Source organism: Lichenostomus cassidix, unplaced genomic scaffold, assembly GCF_008360975.1.
Source record: "Lichenostomus cassidix isolate B80296 unplaced genomic scaffold, HeHo_3.0 HiC_scaffold_34, whole genome shotgun sequence".
NCBI lineage: Eukaryota > Metazoa > Chordata > Aves > Passeriformes > Meliphagidae > Lichenostomus > Lichenostomus cassidix.
Window position 1 is genome coordinate 1,904,126 of NW_028147431.1, and position 22,150 is coordinate 1,926,275.

Here is a 22,150-nt window from a genome sequence, read left to right on the forward strand (position 1 = left end):
AAATGGGGAAAAAATGGGGGGAAAATGGGAAATTGGGGGAATTGGGGAAAAATGGGGGGAAATGGGGAAATTTGGGAAAATTGGGGGAAAAATGGGGAAAAATGGGGAAAAATGGGGAAAAATGGGGAATTTGGGGAAAATGGGGAAATTGGGGAAATTGGGAATAATGGGAGGAAAATGGGGAAATAGGGAAAAATGGGGAATTTGGGGAAAATGAGAATAATGGGAAAATTGAAGAAAATGGGAAAAATGAGGAAATTGGGAAAAAATGGGGAAATGGGGAAAATTGAGGAAAATGGGAAATTGTGAAAATTGGGGAAAAGGGGAAAAAATGGGGAAAAATGGGGGAAAAAATAATGGGAAAAAATGGGGGGAAAATGGGAAAATCGGGGAATTTGGGAAAATAAATGGGGGAAATGGGGAATAATGGGGAAATTGGGGAATTTGGGGAAAAATGGGGCAAAAATGGGGAAATTGAGAAAAATGGGGAAAAATGGGGAAAATGGGGAAATGGGGAAAATGGGGGAAAAATGGGGGAAAATGGCAAAATTGGGGAAAAAATTGGGAAATTGGGGAATTTGGGGAAATTGGGGAAAAAATGGGAAAAACAGGAAAAATGCGGAAAATAATGGGGAAAAAGGGGAAAAAAAGAGGAAAAATGGGAGAAAAATCAGGGGAAATGAGAAAAAAAGGGAGAAAATGGGGAAAAAGGGGAAAAATAGGGAAATGGGGAAAAAATGGGGAAAATGGGAATAATTGGAATAAAAATCACCAAAAATCCCAATAAAATCCCCAAGAAAATTTCTCCAAATCCCTCAAAATTCCCCAAAAAATCCAAACAAAACTCCAATAAAACTTAAAGAAAACCAAAACACCAAAAAAACCCCAAAATCCCAATAAAATTAAAAAAAAATCCCCAAAAAATCAAAAAAAAAATCCAAAAAAAATCCCAAAAATCCCCCAAAAAATCCCAAAAATCCCCCAAAATATCCCAATAAAATCCCAAAATTCCCCAAATATCCCAATAAAATCCCAAAATTCCCCCAAATTCCCGATTTCCTGACCTTCCTGGCAGCAGTTCTCCCCACAGGAGGTTTGCCCTGAGCGACTCTGAGGCCACTGGAGCTCAGGAATTCCACCAGAGCCTTTTCCTGACGGAAATCCAGGCCTGGAAACCAGTTTGGACCAGTTCAGACCAGTTCAGACCAGTTCGGACCAGTTCGGACCAGTTCGGACCAGTTTGGAACAAAAAACCCCAAAAAATCCCACAAAAATCCACAAAAATCCACAAAAATCCCCAAAAAAATCCCCAAAAATCCCAGAAAAAACACAGGAAAATTCCAGTTTGGAACAGGAATGGAAATGCAGAAACCAGTTTGGACCAGTTCAGACCAGTTTGGAACAGAAGATCCACAAAAATCCAGAAAAATCTCCAAAGAATCCTAAAAAACTTGGGGTTTGGTGAGAATTGGGAAGGTGGCTGGAAACCAGTTTGGACCAGTTCAGACCAGTATGGCCAGTTTGGGAGCAGTTTGGAAACCTCCCAGTTCATCCCAGTCCATCCCAGTTTAACCAGTTCCCAGTCCCAGTTCCTCCCAGTTTATCCCAGTTCCCCTTAGTTTATTCCCAGTTCATCCCAGTTTCCCCATTCCATTCCCAGTCCATCCCAGTTCTCCCAGTTGATTCCCAGTTCCATCCCAGTTTGTCCCAGTATCCACTTCAATCCCAGTCTAAACCAGTATAACCCAGTTCCTCCCAATCCCTTCCCAGTCCATCCCAGTTCCTCCCAGTCTCCCCAATCCCTTCCCAGTTCATCCCAGTTCCCCATTGCCCATTCCCAGTCCATCCCAATTCATACCAGTCCCTCCCAGTTCACCCCAGTCCCATTCCCAGTCGCTCCCAGTACCCTCTGGATTTGCTCCCAGTCCATCCCAGTCCCTCCCAGTCCATCCCAGTCCCTCCCAATCCCATTTCCAGTTGCTCCCAGTTCATCCAAATTCCCTCCCAGTCCATCCCAGTCCCATTCCCAGTGCTCCCACTCCCTCCCAGTGCTCCCAGTACCCTCTGGATTTGCTCCCAGTCCCTCCCAGTCCATCCCAGTCCATCCCAGTCCCTCCCAGTCCATCCCAGTCCATCCCAGTCCATTCCCAGTCCATCCCAGTCCATCCCACTCCATCCCAGTTTGTCCCAATTCTCCTCCCAGTCCCTCCCAGTTCCCTCCCAGTCCCTCCCAGTCCCTCCCAGTCCCTCCCAGTCCCTCCCAGTTCCCATACTGGTTTCGTGCAGCAGCAGCTCGCAGATTCTCTCCCAATCCCTGAGCAATTTTCCAGCACAATCCCAGAGAGAATCCACCAGGTAAGCAGCGTGTTCGTGGAGCTGGCAGGGAAATTCAGGAAATTTGGGAGAAATTCCCAAAAATTCCCGAAAATTCCCAAAAAATTTCACCCAAAAATGATGACATTTCAGTGAAAAAACCCCAAAATTCCCCCAAATCCAGTAGAATGCAATGTGTTCATGGAGCTGGCAGGGAAATTCGGGAATTTTGGGAATTCTGGGGAAAATTCCCGAAAAATTTCACCCAAAAACGATGAAATTTGAGCAAAAAATGACAAAGTTTCAGCAAAAAATCACAAAATTTTGGGAAAAAAACCCAAAATTCCCCCAAATCCACCAGGTAAGCAGCGTGTTCGTGGAGCTGGCAGGGAAATTCGGGAATTTCGGGAATTCTGGGGAAATTCCCAAAAAATTCCAAAAAATTCCCCAAAAATTTCACCAAAAAATGATGAAATTTCAGTGAAAAAACCCCAAAATTCCCCCAAATCCAGTAGAATGCACTGAGTTCATGGAGCTGGGAGGGAAATTCGGGAATTTGGGGAGAAATTCCAAAAAATTCCCCAAAAATTTCACTGAAAAATGATGAAATTTCAGCAAAAAATAACAAAATTCTGGGAAAAAACCCCAAAATTCCCCCAAATCCAGTAGAATGCAATGAGCTCGTGGAGCTGGGAGGGAAATTCGGGAATTTTGGGAATTCTGGGGAAATTCCCAAAAAGTCCCAAAAAATTTAACCCAAAAATGCCAAAATTCTACTGAAAAATGATGAAATTCCACCAAAAAATGACAAAATTCCAGCCAAAAAACCCAAAAAATTCCACCAGAATGCAATGTGTTAGTGGAGCTGGGAGGGAAATTCGGGAATTTAGGGAATTCTGGGGACAATTCCCGAAAAATTTCCCAAAAATTTCACCCAAAAATGATGAAATTCCACCGAAAAATGATGGAATTTCAGCAAAAAACGACAAAATTTCAGCCAAAAAAACCCAAAATTCCCCCAAATCCACCACAATGCAATATGCTTGTGGAGCTGGGAGGGAAATTTGGGAATTTTGGGAATTCCCAATCGCAAATTCCCAAAATTCCCAAAATGTCTCCCAAATTCACAAACCTCGCCCAAAAAATCCACAAAAAATCCACAAAAAATTCCCAAAAAAACCTCCAAAAAATCCACAAAAATACATATAAAAATTCCAAAATATTCCCAAAAAAAATCCCAAAAACTTTTTTAAAATTCTAAAAAAATCCACCAAAATTCCCCAAAAATTCCATGTTTTTTAATAAATTCCAAAAATCAAAATCCAAAAAAATTCCCAAAATTCCCAAAAATTCCAAAAAAATTCCCTAAAAATTTTCCAAAATTCCATGAAAAAAATCCCAAAAATTCCATTAAAAATTCCCTAAAAAATTTAAAAAAAAAATCCAAAAAAATCCCGAAAAATCCCCAAAATTCCCAAAAACTCCCGAAATTCCCCACCTCGGATTGCAGGAAGAAGTCGACGAGGAGGAGGAGGAAAGTCCTGCTGTCCTCTGAGCCACTGCCGTGCTTGCCGGGATCCAGCAGCCTGGAGAGGGGAAAATGGGAAAAATGGGAGAAAAATGGGAAAATTGGGGAGAAAAATGGGAAAAATGGGGGGAAAAATGGGGAGAAAAATGGGAAAAAACTGGGAAAAACTGGAAAAATTGAGGAGAAAATGGGGATAAAAGGGGGAAAATTTGAGAAAAAAGGGGAAAAAACTGGAAAAATTGGGGATAAAGGAGGAAAAAAGGGGGAAAATGGGAAATTGGGAAAATTGGGGGAAAAATGGGGAAGAATGAGGGCTTTGGGAAAAAACTGGGAAAAATGGGAAAAATTGGGGAAATTGGGGAGAAAATGGGGAGAAAAGGGGGAAAAATTGAGAAAAAAGGGGGAAAAACTGGAAAAATTGGGGAGAAAGGAGGAAAAAAGGGGGAAAATTGGGGAAAATTGGGGAAAAAAGGGGAAAAAGAAGGAAAAATGGGGAAAAAATTGGGAAAATTGAGGGGAAAAGGGAAAAAAGGGGGAAAAAAGGGGGAAAATTGGGGAAAAAAGGGGGAAAATTGGGGAAAATGGGGGAAAATTGGGGAGAAAACTGGGGAAAATTGGGGAGAAAACTGGGGAAAATTGGGGGTGGGGTTGGGAAAATTTGAGAGAAAAGGGGAAAAAACCCAAAAATTGGGATACACAAGTGCTAGAATATGGAAAAAACCAGAAAAATTAGGAATGAATGGGATAAACAACTCCTGGGATATGAAAAAAAGGGAAAAATTGGGAAAAAACCCCAAAAATTGGGATAAACAAGTACTAGGATATTGAAAAAATTATAGAATTCAGAAAAAAACCCAAAAATTTGGGATAAACAAGTGCTGGAATATTGAAAAAAAACCAGAAAAATTGAGAAAAAAACCTAAAAATTGGGAAAAAATGGGGAAAATCAGTGCTAGAATAGGAAAAAACCAGAAAAATTGAGAAAAAAACCCCAAAAATTGGGATAAACAACGACTCAGATACGAAATAAACCAGAAAAATTGGGGAAAAACCCAAAAAAATGGGAAAAAATTGAAAAAACAAGTGCTGGAATATGGAAAAAAAAAGAAAAAAATTGGGAAAAAACCCCAAAAATTGGGATAAACAACCATTGGAATATTAGGAAAAAAGGAAAAAATTGGGAAAAAACCCAAAATTTGGGATAAACAAGTGCTGGGATATTGAAAAAAAAGGAAAAATTTGGGATAAACAGGATTAAAATAGATAAAAATAAATGAGAATTGTGAAATAATTGTGAAATAATTGTGAAATCTGAGAATCCCCAGGGAGTGGGGAGAGGCTGGGAGGAGAAAATTTGGGATGAGATAATTCTGGGATGAGGAAATTCTGGGATGAGGAGAAAATGGATAAAAATGGGAAAAAATGGAATTGGAATGAGAAAAATAGGGGAAAAAATGGGGAAAAATGGGGAAAAAAAGGGGAAAAAACAGGAGAAAAATGAGGAAAAATGGGAGAAAAATGGGGAAAAAATGAGAGAAAAATGGGAAAAAATCGTAAAAAATAGGGAAAAATGGGAATGGAATAAGGGAAATTGGGATAAAATTGGGTGTGGAATGAGGAAAAATGGGAATAGAATGAAAAAAAATGGGAGAAAAGTGACAAAAATGGGGAAAAATGGGAGAAAAAATGAGAAAAAGTGAGGAAAAAATTGGGAAAAATGAGGAAAAAAGACCCTTAAAGTGAAAAAAATGAGGAGAAATTCCAGATGTTTGGGGAAAGGGAATTTGGGAAAATTCCTGATGTTTGGGAAATGAGGACATTTGGGAGAATTCCAGATGTTCTGGGAGGAAGAAATTTGGGAGAATTCCAGCTGTTTGATGTGAGGAAATTTGGGAGAATTCCAGATGTTTGGGAGAAAAACAAAATTGCAAGAATTCCAGATGTTTGGGAGGAGAAAATTTGGGAGAATTCCAGATGTTCGGGATGAAGAAATATAGGAGAATTCCAGATGTTTGGGAGGAGAAAATTTGGAAGAATTCCAGATGTTTGGGATGAAGAAATTTGGGAAAATTCCAGATGTTCTGGATGAGGAAATTTGGGAAAATTCCAGATATTGGAGATGAGGAAATTTGGGAGAATTCCAGATGTTGGGAGGAGAAATTTGGAAGAATTCCAGATGTTTTGGGAGGAGAAATTTGGGAGAATTCCAGCTGTTCGGGATGAGCTCAGAGTTTGGATTCCCAAAAATCCCAAAAAATTGTTCCCAGATGGGATTTGGGGTCAGAAAAAGGACAAGAAAAGCTAAGAATTCCCAGGATTTTGGGAGAAAATTCCGAGATTTTGGGGTTTGGGATTTGAAGATTTGTCAGTTTGGGATTTTGGGGATTTGGGGTTGGAATTTCCAGGTTTTGGGATTTGGAGATTTTGGGATTTTGGAATTTGGAATTTTGAAGATTTTGGGGTTGGAATTCGAAGGATTTTAAGGTTTGGAATTTTGGGGATTTGGGAATTGGAATTTTGTGGGTTTTGGATTTGGGATTTTGAGGTTTTTGGGATTTTAGGGTTTGGAATTTGAAGGATTTTGAGGTTGGAATTCAGAGGTTTTGAGGATTTTAGAGTTGGAATTTGGAGGGTTTTGGGTGGAATTTGGAGAATTCCAGGATGAAATTCCAAGGGTTTGAGGGGTGGAATTCCCAGGATTTTGGGGTTGGAATTTTGAGGATTCAGGGCTTGGGATTTTGGGGATTTGGGGTTTGGAATTTTGAGGTTTTTAAGGTTTGAATGATCAGGATTTTGATATTTTTGAGGTTTGGGATTTTGAGGATTTGGGGTTTGGAATGTTGAAGTTTTTAGGATTTGAATTATTGGAATTTTCAGGTTTTTGGGGTTTGGAATTTGGAGGATTTTAGGGATAAAATTCCCAGATTTTGGGTTTGAATTCCCAGAATTTTGGGATAAAATTCCCAAGTTTTGGGGTTTGAATTCCCAGAATTTTGGGATAAAATTCCCAAGTTTTGGGGTTTGAATTCCCAGAATTTTGGGATAAAATTCCAAAGTTTTAGGGTTTGAATCCTTAGAAATTCCTGGAAAATTCCAGAAAGTTCAGGGAAATTCCTAGAAAACTCCAGAAAATTCACAGATATTCCCACAAAATTCTTGGAAATTCCTGGGAAATTCCTGGAAAACTCGAAAAAATTCCAGGAAATTCTTAGAAATTCCCAGAAAATTTCCCAGAAAATTCAGGGAAATATAAAAAAATTCTTTGAAATTCCTGGAAAATTCAAAAAAAAGTGCAAAAAAATTCACAGAAATGCCTGGAAAATTCCAGAAAAATCAGGGAAATTCCTGGAAAATTCTACAAAATTCTTCCAAAATTCCTGGAAAATCCCAGAAAATCCCTGGAAAATTCCAGAAAATCCTTCTAAATTCCTGGAAAACTCCAAATATTCAGGGAAATTGCTGGAAAAGTCAAAAAAATTCAGGGAAATTCTTCAGAATTCCTCAAAAATTTCTGGAAAACTCCTCAAAAATTCATAGAAAATCCCAGAAAATTCCCAGAAAATCCCAAAATTCCCAGAAAATTCCCAGAAAATCCCCGCAGTACCTCTGGAACAAGAAGCTGCCAGCCGCTGCAGCCAAAGCTCTGCTGGCAACAAACACGACGGGGAAGATGCTCTGGCAATCCTCAGCCGACAGGCAATCCTCCAGAGTCCTGGAAAATCGGGAAATTCGGGAATTCTGGGAATGCCAGAGGGAAATTCCCCATTTCCCAGAGCCGTTCTGAGCTGAAATTCCCAAGTTTTCCCATTTTTTATACCAAAATTTGTATTTTATTCTTATTTTTCACCTCAATTTCACCAAATTTCCTCATTTTTCTCAGGATTTTCCTCCAGATTCCTGGGAAATTTGGGAATTTTGGGAATGCCAGAGGGAAATTCCTGATTTCCCAGAGCTGTTCTGAGCCGAAATCCCCAATTTTTCCCACTTTTTCATATCAAAATTCGTATTTTATTCTTATTTTTCACCTGAATTCCACCGAATTTCCCATTTTTCTCAGGATTTCCCACAAATTCCTGGAATTATGGGAATTTTGGGAATTCCAGAGGGAAATTCCCCATTTCCCAGAGCCGTTCTGAGCCAAAATTCCCAATTTTTCCCGTTTTCTTATCTTTTTTTAGTCCAAAATTTGGATTTTATTCGTATTTTTCACCTGATTTTTTCCCAAATTCCTTCTTTTTCTCAAGATTTTCCTCAAGAATTCCTGGAAATTTGGGAATTTTGGGAATGCCAGAGGGAAATTTCCAATTTCCCTGCACAGTTCTGAGCCAAAATTCCCAATTTTTCCCATTTTTTAATCTTTTTTTAATTCCAAAATTTCTTTGATTCTCAGTTTTTACCTCAATTTCCCCCAAATTCCCCAGAAATTCCCCAAAATTGAAACAAATTCCCCAAAAATCTCAAAATCCCCAAATTCTGACCCCAAATCCCACATTTCCCTCCAAAATTCCCCCAAAATCCAAAAAAAAATCCCCAAAAAATTCCCAAGAAATTCCCCAAAAATTAAAAAAAAATCTTCTAAATTTCCCCAAATTCTCAAAAAAACCAAAAAAATTCCCCAAAAACAAAAAAACCCCAAAATTCCCCCAAAATCCCCAAATCCCAAATATTCTTCAAAATTTCCCCCAAAATTCCAAATTCCCCAAAATTTCCCCAAATTCTCAAAAAAAAAACCCCAAAAAACCCAAAAATAAAAAAATTCCCCCAAAATATTCAAAAAAACTCCAAAAATTTTTAAAAATAAAAAAAATTTAAAAATAAAAAAAACAAAAAAATCAAAACAATTTGAAAGAAATAAAACAGAAGAATAAAAATGACAAAAAATTTTAAAAAATTCAAAACAAATTTTAAAAAAACTCTAAAAAAATCTAAAAAATAATCTAAAAAATCGAAAAATTTTAAGTCATAAGTCTAAGAAAAATTACTAAAAATCAAAAGAAATCCCCAAAAAATTCAAAAAAATCCCCAAAAATTCCAAATAAAAACCCCCAAAATCGAAAACATTTTAAAACGTGTTAAAAAACAACCCAAAAAATTCCCCAAAAAATTAGAAAAATCCAAAAAAAAGAAAAAAATCCAAAAATTAGAAAAAATAAAAAAAAACTTTTAAAAAATTAGAAAAAATGAGAAAAAAAATGAGAAAAAAAAAGAGAAAAAATGAGAAAAAAAAGAAAAAGAAAAAAAAGAGAAAAAAAGAGAAAAAAAATGAGAAAAAAATGAGAAAAAAATCAGAAAAATCCAAAAAATCAAAAAAAATAAAAAAAAAATCCAAAAAAAATCAAAAAAAAATCCAAAAAAAATCCCCAAACCCCCAAAATTCCCCCAAACCTCCCAATTCCCCAAATTCCAACCCCAAAATTCCCAAATTCCCGTCTCTCACCTGTCCAGCTGACTGAGCAGTTTCAGCACCTCCAGAGCCACTTCAGCCTCCTTGTCGTGAGCCATCGCCACCAACCGGGGCTGGGGAGCCCAGAATTCCCAAAATTCCCTAAATTCCCTAAATTCCCACACTTTGGGATTCCCAGGAAATTCCCCAAATCCCGCAGATTCCCTTGGAACTTTTTTTTCATTGTTTTAGGATTTTTAATCCCATTTTTTCCCTTTTCCCCTCATTTTTTATCCCATTTTTATTCCATTTTTCTCCCATTTTCCCTCATTTTTTATCCCATTTTTTATCCCATTTTCCAGCCCATTTTTCCCATTTTTTTATCCCATTTTTCCTCCCATTTTTTCCCTTTTTCTCCCCCATTTTCCCTCATTTTTTATCCCATTTTTCATCCCAATTTTCCCATTTTTCAGCCCATTTTCCCCACTTTTTTCTCTGCAAAATCCCAAAATTCCCTAAATTCCCACACTTTGGGATTCCCAGGAAACTCCCCAAGTCCCACAGATTCCCTTGGAACTTTTTTTTTTCATTGTTTTAGGATTTTTAATCCCATTTTTTCCCTTTTCCCCTCATTTTTTATCCCATTTTTATTCCATTTTTCTCCCATTTTCCCTCATTTTTTATCCCATTTTTTATCCCATTTTTCAGCTCATTTTTCCCATTTTTTTATCCCATTTTTCCTCCCATTTTTTCCCTTTTTCTCCCCCATTTTCCCTCATTTTTTATCCCATTTTTCATCCCAATTTTCCCATTTTTCAGCCCATTTTCCCCACTTTTTTCTCTGCAAAATCCCAAAATTCCCCAAATTCCCACACTTTGGGATTCCCAGGAAATTCCCCAAATCCCACAGATTCCCTTGGAACTTTTTTCCCATCGTTTTAGGGATTTTTCATCCCATTTTTCCCTTTTTCTCTCCCATTTTTCCCATTTTTTATCCCATTTTTCAGCCCAATTTTCCCATTTCTATCCCAGTTTTCCTTTTTCTTCTTTCACTCTTCCCATATTTCCCAATCCATTCCCCTTTCCCTTCATTCCAAACCAAATTTTATCCTGTTTTTCCTCAATCTAATCCCATTTTCTCCCATCTTTCCCAATCCAATCCCATTTTTATCCCATTTTCCCCAATTTTTCCCTCATTTTTCCTCTAGTTTTGCTCCATTTTTCCCATTTTCCCCCACTTTTCCCTCATTTTCCCCCACATTTTTCCCATTTTTCCCCATTTTCCCTCAATTTTCCCCATTTTTTCCCAATTTTCCCCCATTTGTCCCAATATTTCCCCCATTTACTTCCCAACTTTTCCCTTTTTCCCCATTTCTCCCCAATTTTTCCCATTTTTTCCACCATTTTTCCCCACCAATTTTCCCCAAATTTCCCATTTTTTCCCATTTTCACCCCAAAATTTCCAATTTTTCCCCATTTCTCCCCCATTTTTCCCTTTTTCCCACCAATTTTCCCCGAATTTCCCAATTTTTCCCCTCATTTTCCACCATTCCCCCCACATTTTTCCCATTTTCCACCATTTTTCCTCAATTTTCCCCATTTTTTACTCCATTTCCTTCCCAATTTTTCCTTTTTTCATATTTTCCCCCCAAATTTCCCAATTTTTCCCTCAAATTCCCCACTTTCGTTCAATTTTCCAAAAAATTTCCCTAAAATTTCCCAAATTTTTTCCTTTTTACCAACTTTTCCCCCCAATTTCCCCCAAAATTTCCCACTTTTCCCCCCAAATTTCCTATTTTTTCCCAATTTTTCCCTAGGTTTCCCATTTTTCCCCCCAAAATTTCCCACTTTTCCCCCAAGATTTCCCATTTTTTTCCCCAATTTTTCCCCAAAATTTCCCATTTTTCTCCCCAATTTTCCCCAAAATTTCCCATTTTTCCCCAATTTTCCCCAAAATTTCCCATTTTTCCCCAATTTTCCCCTAAATTTCCCAATTTTCCCCCAATTTCCCCCAAATTTCCCACCTTTTTCCCCAAAATTTCTCATTTTTCCCCCCAAATTTCCATTTTTTCCCAAAGTTTCCCACTTTTTCCCCAAATTTCCCTTTTTTTTCCCCAATTTTCCCCCAAATTTCCCAATTTTCCCCCAGGTTCTCAATTTCCCCCCAAACTCCCATTTTTCCCCAAATTCCCACCTTGAACCTCTCAGTGAACAATTCCAAACTCGCTGCCATTCCAGGAATTCCATAAATTCCTCTCAGAGCTCTCACACACCTCAGCCGAACTTCCCCCTGCTGGAAAAGCCAAAAAAATCCCAAATTTGGGCAATTCTGGGATCCCAAATCCCCTGGAAATCAAAACCCCCAATTTTCCCAATTTTTACCCCAAATTTCCTCAGTTTTTCCTCAAGTTTTCCCACTTTTTCCCATTTTTTCCTCAATTTTTCCTCAATTTTTCCCAATTTTTCCCATTTTTCCCCAAATTTTCCCCCAAATTTCCCCATTTTTCCCCAAATTTGCCTCCAAATTTCCTCAATTTCCCCAATTTTTCCCAAATTTGCCTCCAAATTTCCTCAATTTTTCCCAATTTTTCCCATGTTTCCCACTTTTTCCTCAATTTTTCCCACTTTTTCCCATTTTTTCAATTTTTCCCATTCTTTCAATTTTTCCCAATTTTTCCCATTTTCCCCCAAATTTCCCCAATTTTTCTCCCATTTTCCCCATATTTTCCCCAATTTTTTCCTAATTTTCCCACAATTTTTTCCCATTTTTCCCCCATTTTCCCCATAATTTTTTCCCCATTTTTCCCCAATTTTCCACTTTTTCCCCCAAAATCCCCATTTCTTCCCCCAACCCCTAAAATGCCCCAAAATCCCCATTTTTTCCCCCAAAATCCCATTTTCCTCACCTTGTCATGCAGAGTCCATCCAGGTACTTGAGGTGAGAATCTGACAGGAAAGATTTGGGGAATTTCCTCATCAAACTCCCAACTCCTCCATGCAGATCCGCAGTTTCGGGAACAATGTCCCTGAAAAATTCCCAAAATTTCCCAAAATTCACTTTTTTCCATAGTTTTTCCACATTTTTCTCCATTTTCCCCAATTTTCCCCCAATTTTCCCCCATTTTTTCTCATTTTCCCCCCATTTTTCCTCATTTTTCCCACATTTTCTCCACATTTTCTCCCATTTTTCCCCATTTTTCTTTTTCCAGTTTTCCCCATTTTTTCCTCATTTTCTCCCATTTTTTCTCCATTTTTCCCCCATTTTCCCCAATTTCCCCATTTTCCCCCATTTTCTCCTCTTTTTCCAGTTTTTTCCCCATTTCCCCCATTTTTCTCCCATTTTTTCCCATTTTTCCCCCATTTTTCCCCCATTTTTTCCCCATTTTTTCCCCATTTTCCCCATTTTTCTCATTTCCCCCCCAGTTTTCCCCATTTTCTCCCATTTCCCTCCCATTTTTCCCCATTTTTTTCTCAATTTTCCCCCATTTTTCCTCCATTTTCCCCCATTTTATCCCAAATTTACCCCATTTTTCCCCCATTTTTCTGTATTTTCTCCCCATTTTCTCCCATTTTTCCCCATTTCCCCATTTTTCTGTATTTTCCCCCAATTTCCCATTTCCCCTCACCGGTATCGATGCACAAAAACTCCTTTGAAGATTCCATTCATCAAACCTTCCAACTCCTCCTGGTTTTCTCGCAGCTTTGGGGGAATTTGGGATCCAAATGAAACCCAAAATCCCCAAAATTCAACCCAAAATCCCCAAAATCCCACAAGAAAAAAAAAAACAAAAAAGGAAAAAACTGGGAAGAGAAAAAAGTCCCCAAAATTCCAGTAAAATCCCTAAATATTCACCCAAAATTCCCAAAGTTCACCCAAAATTCAAAAAAAAAGCCTAAAAATTCCCCAAAATTCCAATAAAATCCTTAAAAATTCACCCAAAATCCCAATAAAAATCCCAATAATGATCCCCAAAAAAATCCCCAAGAAATCCCCAAGAAATCCCAATAAAAATCCCAAAATTCCTCAAAATTCCAACAAAATCTCCAAAATTCCCACAAAAATTCACCCAAAATTCCAATAAAATCCCTAAAAATTCACCTAAAATTCCAATAAAATCCCTAAAAAATCCCTAAAAATTCCCCAAAAATTCCAAAAAAAATTCCCAAAAAAATTCCCCCAAAATTCCACTAAAATCCCTAAAAATCCCCCAAAATTCCAATAAAATTCCCCAAAAATTCCCCAAAAATTCCTCAAAAAATTCCCCAAAAATTCCCCAAAAATTCCCCAAAAAATTCCCCAAAATTTCCCCAAAATTTCCCTAAAATTCACAAAAAATTCCCCAAAAATTCCCCAAAAGCTCCCCAAAAATTCCCAAAAAATCCCCAAAATTCACCCAAAATTCCACTAAAATCCCTGAAAATTGACCTAAAATTACCCAAAATTCCAATAAAATCCCTAAAAATCTCCCCAAATTGCCAAGAAATCCCCTAAAATTAAAAAAAAACCCTAACAAGTAAAAAAAACCACCTAAAAATTAAAAAAAAATTCCAATAAAATCTCCAAAATTCCTCAAAATTCACCCAAAATCCCAATAAAATCCCTAAAAATTCACCCCAAATCCTCCAAAAATCCCCCAAAATCCCCAAAAAATTCCCAAAATTCCCCAAATCCCCCAAAATCCCACCTCAGCCTGTTTGTTGAGCAGCATCTCGAGTCTCTCAGTTCCTCTCCTCTCAGGAGTTTTTCCCTTTTCTGCCTCCAACTGCCTTTGGCAATTTCCCTGTTGGGTTTCCAAGTCCAAAGCAATTTCCACCAGGGAGCTCATCACCTTCAGGGCTGGAATTGGGGAAAAAATGGGAATTTGGGGAAAAAATGGGAAAAATGGGGAAAAAATGGGAAGAAGATTGAGAAAATGGGGAAAAAATGCAAAAAAACCCCAAAAAAATGAAAAAACCTGAAAAAAGACCCTAAAAAACTACAAAAGACCAAAAAAGGAAAAAAAAGAACTGAAAAAAAAGCCAAAAACCCCAAAAGAATTGAAAAAAAAGCTGAAAAAACAAGAAACTGAAAAAAAAACCTGAAAAAAACCATAAGAACTGAAAAAACCCCGGAAAAAACAAAAAAAAACCTGAAAAAACCCGGAAGAAAGCCGGAAAAAAAAAAGAAACAAAAACCAGGAAAAAATGGCAAAAAATAGCAAAAAATTAGCAAGAAAAAAACAGGAAAAAACACCCAAAAATAGCAGAAAAATAACTGAAAAGTAGCAACAAAATAGCAACAAAAAACAGCAAAAAAACAGCAAAAAATGGCAAAAAAATAGCAAAATACCAGAAAAAAAGAGGACAGAAACAGGTAAAAAATAGCAAAAAATAGCAAGAAAAAAACAAAAAAACAGAAAAAACCACCAGAAAAATAGCAGAAAAATAGCAGAAAAATAGCGACAAAAAACATGAAAAAACCAGCAAAAAATGGCAAAAAAAATAGCAAAAATCCAGAAAAAAACAGGAAAAAAACCAGAAAAAAATAGCAAGAAAAAACCAGGAAAAACCACCAGGAAATCACTAGGAAACCACCAGGAAACCACCAGGAAACCACCACAAAAACAGCAGAAAATAGGGAAAAAATAGCAAAAAACCACCAAACAGTAATAGGAAAAAAATAAGAAAGAAATAGGAAAAAATAGGGAAAAAAACCACCAAGAAATAATAGGAAAAATAGGAAAACAGTAAGAAAAACCCAAAGAAAAGATCCCAATTTTTCCAGCACATTCCTGTGTTAAAAATCCCAATTTTCTGCCCACCTGCCAGAGTCCCAGTGTGTCGGAAAGGTCTGACCTGAGAGTCAGAGAGTCCCGTGAGGAAAGGGATGCAGGAGTCCAGCAGGAATCCATCCAGCACGGCACAGCTCCTGCCCCTCTGCACAATTCCTGCCAGGAACTCCGAAAATCCCAGCTGGAATCTGCGCCACGAGCGGGAGTGCAGAGACAACGGGTACTCTGGGGAGTCCTGGGGGAGAAAATGGGGTTTTAGGGGGAAAAAATGAAGTTTTGGGAGAAAAAACCAATTTTTCAAGGCAAAGGAATTAAATTACAGGAGAAAAAACGGGAAAATTTCAAGGAAAAACGGGAAAATTTCAAGGAAAAACGGGAAAATTTCAAGGAAAAACGGGAAAATTTCCACAGAAGAAACACCGAAATTCCAAGGAAGAACATGCAAAATTCCAAGGAAAAACCACCCAAATTACAAGGAAAACCACCCAGAATTCCAAGGAAAAACATCAAAATTTCAAGGAAAAAGATCAAAATTCCAGAGAAAAAACATCCAAAATTCCAAGGAAAAAAACCCAAAATTCCAGGAAAAAACCACAGAATTCTAAGAAAAAACACCCAAAATTCCATGGAAAAACATCAAAATTACAAGAAAAAACACCCAAATTCCAGGGAAAAAACACCCAAAATTCCAGGCAAAAAACACCCAAAATTCCAGGGAAAAATCCCCAAATTCCCAGGAATTCTCCCCAAAATTCCATGGAAAAAATTCCCAAAATTCCCAGGAAAAAATTCCCAGGAATTCTCCCCAAAATTCCATGGAAAATTTTCCAAAATTCCATGAAAAAAATCTCCAAATTCCCTGGAATTCTCCCCAAAATTCCCAGGACAAATTCCCAGGACAAATTCCCCAAAATTCCACGGAAAAATTCCCAAAATTCCATGGAAAAATTCCCAAAATTCCATGGGAAAAATCCCAAAATTCCCAGGACAAATTCCCCAAAATTCCATGGAAAAATTCTAAGGAAAAATCCCCAAAATTCCATGGAAAAAATCCCCAAATTCCCAGGAATTCTCCCCAAAATTCCATGGAAAAAATCCCAAAATTCTCTGGAAAAATTCCCAGGAAAATTTTCCAAAATTCCATGGAAAAATCTCCAAATTCCCAGGAATTCTCCCCAGAATTCCCAGGAAAAATTCCCAGGAATTCTCCCCAAAATTCCATGGAAAAATTCCCCAAATTCCCAGGAATCCTCCCCAAAATTCCCAGGAATTCTCCCCAAAATTCCATGGAAAAATTCCCCAAATTCCCAGGAATCCTCCCCAAAATTCCCAGGAATCCTCCCCAAAATTCCCAGGAATCCTCCCCAAAATTCCCAGAAAAATTCCCAAATCCCAGGAATTCTCCCCAATTCCCAGCCCATGACCTCTGCGAAGCTCTCGGTGAGTCTCCGGATGATCTCAGAGTTCTGCAGCTCCCTGAACATCTCTGCACTCACCACTCCTGCAAATCCCAAACAAATCCTTATCCTCAGGGCTTTCCCAATCCCAGATCCACAATTCCTTGGCTTTGCCCTGTTTTTTCCCATTTTCCCCATTTTTCTCCCAATTTTCCTGGATTTGCCCCCATTTTTCCCCATTTTCTCCCTCATTTTTTCCCCCATTTTTCCCATTTTTTCCCTATTTTTCCCCATTTTCTCCCCCATTTTCTCCCATTTTTCCCCTATTTTTCCCATTTTCACAGTGTTTTCCCTTTTTATCTTGTTTCCCAATTTTCCCCATTTTCCCATTTTTCCTCCCATTTTTTCCCATTTTTCTCCCATTTTTCCCAATTTTTTCCCATTTCATTTTTCTCCATTTTTTCCCAATTTTCCCCATTTTTTCCCATTTTTCCCATTTTCCCAGGATTTTTTCCCCATTTTTATCCCCTTTTCCCCCATTTTATCCCCATTTTCCCCCATTTTTATGCCATTTTTACCCATTTTTCTCCAATTTTATCCCAATTTTCCCATTTTCTCAGAATTTTTCCCCATTTTTCCCCATTTCCCACCTCTGCAGCCACAGGATCTCACAGTGAAGTTTTTCCCCATTTTTCCCCCTTTTTCCCATTTTTCATCCCATTTTCCCCCCATTTTCCCAGGATTTTTCCCCAATTTATCCCATTTTTTTCCCACCTCTGCAGCCACAGGATCTGACAATGAAGTTCAGCAGCTCCAGAAAAGCCAATTCTTTGTCCTTTTTGTAACTCTCCAGCCACTCATCCACCAGGGTCTGCAGAAAACGGGAATTTCGGGGGAAAAATGGGAATTTTGGGGCGGAAATGGGACTTTTGGGGGGAAAAAAGGGGGATTTTGGGGGAAAAAATGGGGATTTTGGGGGAAAAAATGGGGATTTTGGGGGAAAAAACCCAAAAATTTGGGAAAAAAACAGGAATTTTGGGGGCAAAAGGAAGATTTTGGGAGAAAAATGAGAACTTTAAGGGGAAAAAATCCAAAAATTGGGGGGAAAAAAAAGGAGCATTTTGGGAGAAAAATGAGAATTTTGAGGAAAATTAAGGAATTTTGGGGAAATGAGGGAATCTGGAGGGAAAAAAACCCAAAAATTTCAGGAGAAACAGGAATTTTGGGGGGAAAAGGAGGATTTTGGGAGAAAAACGAGACTTTTTGGGGGGAAAAAAACCAAAAAATTCCAGGAAAAAAACAGGAATTTAGAGGGAAAAAAACCCAAAAATTTCAGGAAAAAAACAGGAATTTAGAGAAAAAAAAAAAGATTTTGGGAGAAAAGCAAAGGAATTTTGGGGAAATGAAGGAAATTTAGGGGAAAAGTGGGAATTTTGGGGAATTTAGGGAGTTTTTGGGAACCTCCATGGCGACTTTTCCTGAAAAAACAGCTTCAAAGAGGGAATTCTGGGAATTCTGCTGGGAATTCTGCTGGGAATTCCTGTTGCCTCCGGAAAGTCTGGAACGTTTGGAGAGCTGTGGGAGAAATTGGGAGAAATTGGGAAAAAATTTGGGAATATTTGGGGAAAAATCAAGGAAAAAATTGGAGGGAAAAGCCAGGGAAAATTGGGAAAAATTGGGGGAAATTTGGGGAAAATTGGGAGGAAAAATCACGGAAAATTGGGAGGAAAAATCAGGGAAATTTGGGGAAAATTGGGAAAAACAGGAGAAAAATGGGGGAAAATTGGGAAAATTTGGGGGAAATTTGAAGGAAAATTGAAGGAAAATTGGGAGAAATTTGGGGGAAAATTTGAAGGAAAATGGAAGAAAAATTGGGAGGAAAAATCAGGGAAAATAGGGAAGAAATTGGGAGAAATTGAAACAAGATGGGGAAAATTGGGAGAAAATCAGGGAAATCTGGGGGAAAAATTGAGGAAAAAATCGGGGAAAAATTGGGAAAATGGGGGAAAAAATCGAGAGAAAATCCAAAGAAACCGAGAAAAATTTGGGGAAAATTTGGGGAAAAAATGTGGGGAAAATGAGGTGAAAATTCCCAAAAAAAAGTAGATTTTGGGAGCAGTGGGAATGACCTGGGAGCTGCTGGAGCCTCTGGGAATTCCTCGTTTTCTGGGATGCAGAGAAACTTCAAAGTCAGAGCCGGAGTCAGAGTCTGCTGGGAACTCCCTGGGGAGGGAGAAATGGGAATTTTGGGGGAAATTAGGAAGGAAAATGGGAATTTTGGGGGAAACAGGAGAAAAAAATGGGAATTTTAGGGAAATTAGGAGGGAAAATGGAAATTAGGAGGGGAAAATGGGAATTTTGGGGGAAATTAGGAGGAAAAAATGGGAATTTTGTAGGAAATTAGGAGGAAAAATGGGAATTTTGGGGAAAATAGAAAAAATGGGAATTTGGGGGGAATTAGGAAGGAAAAATGGGAATTTTGGGGGAATTAGGAGGGAAAATGTGAATTTGGGGGGAAATTAGGAGGGAAAAATGGGAATTTTGGGGAAAATAGGAGGAAAAATGGGAATTTTGGAGGGAAAATGGGAATTTTGGGGGAAAACAAGAGAAAAAAATGGGAATTTTGGGGGAATTAGGAGGGAAAATGGGAATTTTGTAGGGAAATGGAAAAAAGAGGAAAAAAAGAAGAAAAATAAGGGAAAAAAACAGAAAAAATAAGAGAAAAAAACAGGAGAAATACGAGAAAAACAAAAGAAAAAACAAAAAGAAAAAGGTGAGAAAAAGTAGAAATAAGACAAAAGAAGAAGAAAAATAAAACAAAAATAAGGGGGAGAAAGAAAAAAAAGGAGAAAAAATAAAGGAAAGAAAGAGAAAAAATAAAGGGAAAAAGAGTAAAAAGAAAGCGGAAAAAAGGGGGAAAAAGGGAAAAAAGGAAAATAAGGGGGGAAAGCAGAAAAAATAAGGGAAAAAAGGAAAAAAAAAACCCAAAAAAATAAGGGAAAAAGCAGAAAAAATAAGGAAAAAATATAAAAAAAGGGGAAAAAGCAGAAAAAATAAGGGAAAAAAGCAGAAAAAATAAGGGAAAAAAGCAGAAAAAATAAGGAAAAAAAGCAGAAAAAATAAAGGGAAAAAGCAGAAAAAATAAGGGGAAAAAGCAGAAAATATAAGGGAAAAAAGCAGAAAACATAAGAGAAAAAGAAAAAAAAGGGGAAAACAAGCAGAAAACAAGACCAAAAAAAGAAAGAAAAAAAGAGAAAAAAAATGGAAAAAATAGGAGAAAAAAGGGGCTAAAAGGGGAAATTGGAATTTTTGGAACTTTGGGATTTCCTTACTGAGTCTGGGGGGAGCTGGAGGAGCTGCTGGGAGGAGCTGAAGGAGCAGCAGAGCTGCCAAAGGAGCCTGAGGAGAGTCCCGAGGGAGGCAGGCGGGGAGAGCGCCGCAGAGCCATGGAGGGGCTGGGAAAAAACAGGGAAAAATGCAGAAAAACGGGGGGAAAATGGGGGGAAAACGGGGGGAAAACGGGGGAAAAACGGGGGGAAAACGGGGGGAAAACGGGGGGGAAAACATGGGGGAAACTCTTCCCTCACAAATTCCCCCAAAATCACACTGAGGGGGAAACTTAAGCTTTTGGGGGCTCCCAGATTCTCCTAAACTTCAATTTGAGGGGTGAAAATAAAACTCCTCCCTCACAAAACCCTCTCAGAGTGAAGTCCTCCCTCACAAATTCCACTAAAGGAGAAATCCTGACCTCCTAAACCTCAATACGAGGGGTGAAAATGAAGCTACTCCCTCACAAAACCCTCCCGGAGGGACGTTCCTCCCTCACAAATTCCACTAAAGGAGGAAATTTGGGACTTTTAGGGTTTCCAGATCCTCCTAAACCTCAATTTGAAGGGTGGAAGTGAAGTTCCTCCCTCATAAATCCCACTAAAGGAGGAAATTCGGGACTTTTGAGGCCTCCAGATCCTCCTAAACCTCCATTTTAGAGGTGTTAATTAAACTCCTCCCTCACAAAACCCTCTCAGAGTAAAGTCCTCCCTCACAAATTCCACTAAAGGAAGAATCCTGACCTCCTAAACCTCGATTTGAGGGGTGAAAATGAAGCTACTCCCTCACAAAACCCTCCCGGGGGGAAGTTCCTCCCTCACAAATCCCACTAAAAGGGAAATAAAGGCATTTTGGGGCCTCCAGATCCTCCTAAACCTCAATTAGAGGGGTGAAAATGAAACTCCTCCCTCACAAAACCCCCTCAGAGTAAAGTCCTCCCTCACAAATTCCACTAAAGGAAGAATCCTGACCTCCTAAGTCTCAATTTGAGAGGTGAAAATGAAGCTACTCCCTCACAAAACCCTCCCGGAGTGAAATCTCCCCTCAAAAATCCCACTAAAGGAGGAAATTTGGGACTTTTGGGGCCTCCCGATCCTCCTAAACCTCCATTTGAGAGGCGTTAATTAAACTCCTCCCTCACAAAACTCTCCCGGAGTGAAGGGAGTGAAGCTCCTCCCTCACAAATTCCACTAAAAGAGGAATCAGGACCTTTTGGGGCCCCACGATCCTCCTAAACCCCAAGTAGAGGGGTGAAAATGAAGCTTCTCCCTCACAAAACCCTCCTGGAGAGAAATCCTCCCTCACGAATTCCACTAAAAAAGGAATCCTGACCTCCTAAATCCCAATTAGAGGGGTGAAAATGAAGCCTCTCCCTCACAAAACCCTCCTGAAGAGAAATCCTCCCTCACGAATTCCACTAAAAAAGGAATCCTGACCTCCTAAACCCCAATTAGAGGGGTGAAAATGAAGCCTCTCCCTCACAAAACCCTCTCCGAGTGAAGTCCCCCCTCACAAATTCCCCCCGAATCCCACTGAGGGGGAGAACACAACCTCTCACCGCCCCAAAACCCCCCCAAACTCCCTTTTAACGAGGCTCCGCAATCCCTCCCGCCCCTCCCTCACCTTTTCGGGGCTCAAAATCCCTAAAAACCTCAAAGTTCTCCTCAGGAAAATCCCCCTCCCCTCACGGCTGACTCGCTTCGCGCCAAAAGAAAATGGCGCCCGACACGTGCCCGCGCCTCGAGGGGCGTGGTTACGAGCTGTCACGTGGGGTGGATGAGCTGTGGGGTGGGCGTGGTTTATGCAAATCAGGGTGACGGAATTTATTAAGGAGGCGGGAGTGGGCGTGGCTTTCCAATGTCACGTGGAGCAAATATAATGAGAGTGAATGGGGGAGTGGGCGTGGCTTTCCTCTGTCACGTGTAGTGAGGGGAGGGGCGGTGGGCGTGGCTTGCAGAGTCACGTGGCTTTGGGGCGCCAAAGCCTCAGGGAGATCTCCGCGTGAGGGGAGGATTTAAAAAATCCTAAAAATCCCTAAAAAATCCTAAAAAAACCCCTGAAAATCCCTAAAAAATCCCTAAAAAACCCTAACAAACACTAAAAAATCCCTAACAAACCCTAAAAAAACCCTAAAAAAATCCCTAAAAACCAAAAAAATCCTGAAAAACCCTAAAAATCCCTAAAAAATTCCTAACAAACCCTAAAAAAATACCTAAAAACCGCCAATAAAACCAAAATTTGGGGTTCTTATAGGGGAATGCAGGGCTGGGGGGTTTAGGGAGTGGAGGTTCCCCTAGAGATTTGGGGTCCCTATAGATTTGGCATCCCTATAACCAAGGAGAAACCCTAAAAACCCTAAAAATTCAAAATTTGGGGGGTTTTGTAGGGAATGTGGGGCTGGGGGGTGGAGATTCCCCTATAGATTTGGGAT

At 39.0% G+C, this 22,150-nt stretch overlaps 2 protein-coding genes across 2 annotated transcripts in view; both read right to left on the bottom strand.

The window, feature by feature from the left end:
- The window catches only part of LOC146423129 (cohesin subunit SA-3-like), a 16,114-nt gene extending 3,921 nt beyond the window's left edge, over window positions 1-12,193 (bottom strand). Inside the window, exons 1-6 of the mRNA XM_085045075.1 lie at window positions 12,131-12,193; window positions 11,419-11,517; window positions 9,279-9,358; window positions 7,446-7,553; window positions 3,812-3,899; window positions 2,672-2,695 (exon numbers count right to left, since the gene is read on the bottom strand). Coding sequence (XP_084901201.1) covers window positions 2,672-2,695; window positions 3,812-3,899; window positions 7,446-7,553; window positions 9,279-9,358; window positions 11,419-11,457 — 339 coding nt within the window. The 5' untranslated portion in view covers window positions 11,458-11,517; window positions 12,131-12,193. The remainder of the gene's footprint in view (window positions 1-2,671; window positions 2,696-3,811; window positions 3,900-7,445; window positions 7,554-9,278; window positions 9,359-11,418; window positions 11,518-12,130) is intronic.
- Window positions 12,194-12,846: 653 nt separating this feature from the next.
- LOC146423130 (cohesin subunit SA-1-like) lies at window positions 12,847-21,451 on the bottom strand. The gene is made up of 9 exons (XM_085045077.1): window positions 21,343-21,451; window positions 19,725-19,847; window positions 18,522-18,615; window positions 17,854-17,967; window positions 17,167-17,263; window positions 16,420-16,496; window positions 15,026-15,230; window positions 13,910-14,061; window positions 12,847-12,924 (listed from the first exon to the last, which is right to left on the bottom strand). Exons 2-9 carry the CDS (start codon window positions 19,838-19,840, stop codon window positions 12,847-12,849), a joined length of 933 nt encoding a protein of 310 aa, XP_084901203.1. The 5' UTR covers window positions 19,841-19,847; window positions 21,343-21,451.
- Between the last annotated feature and the right edge of the window lie 699 nt (window positions 21,452-22,150).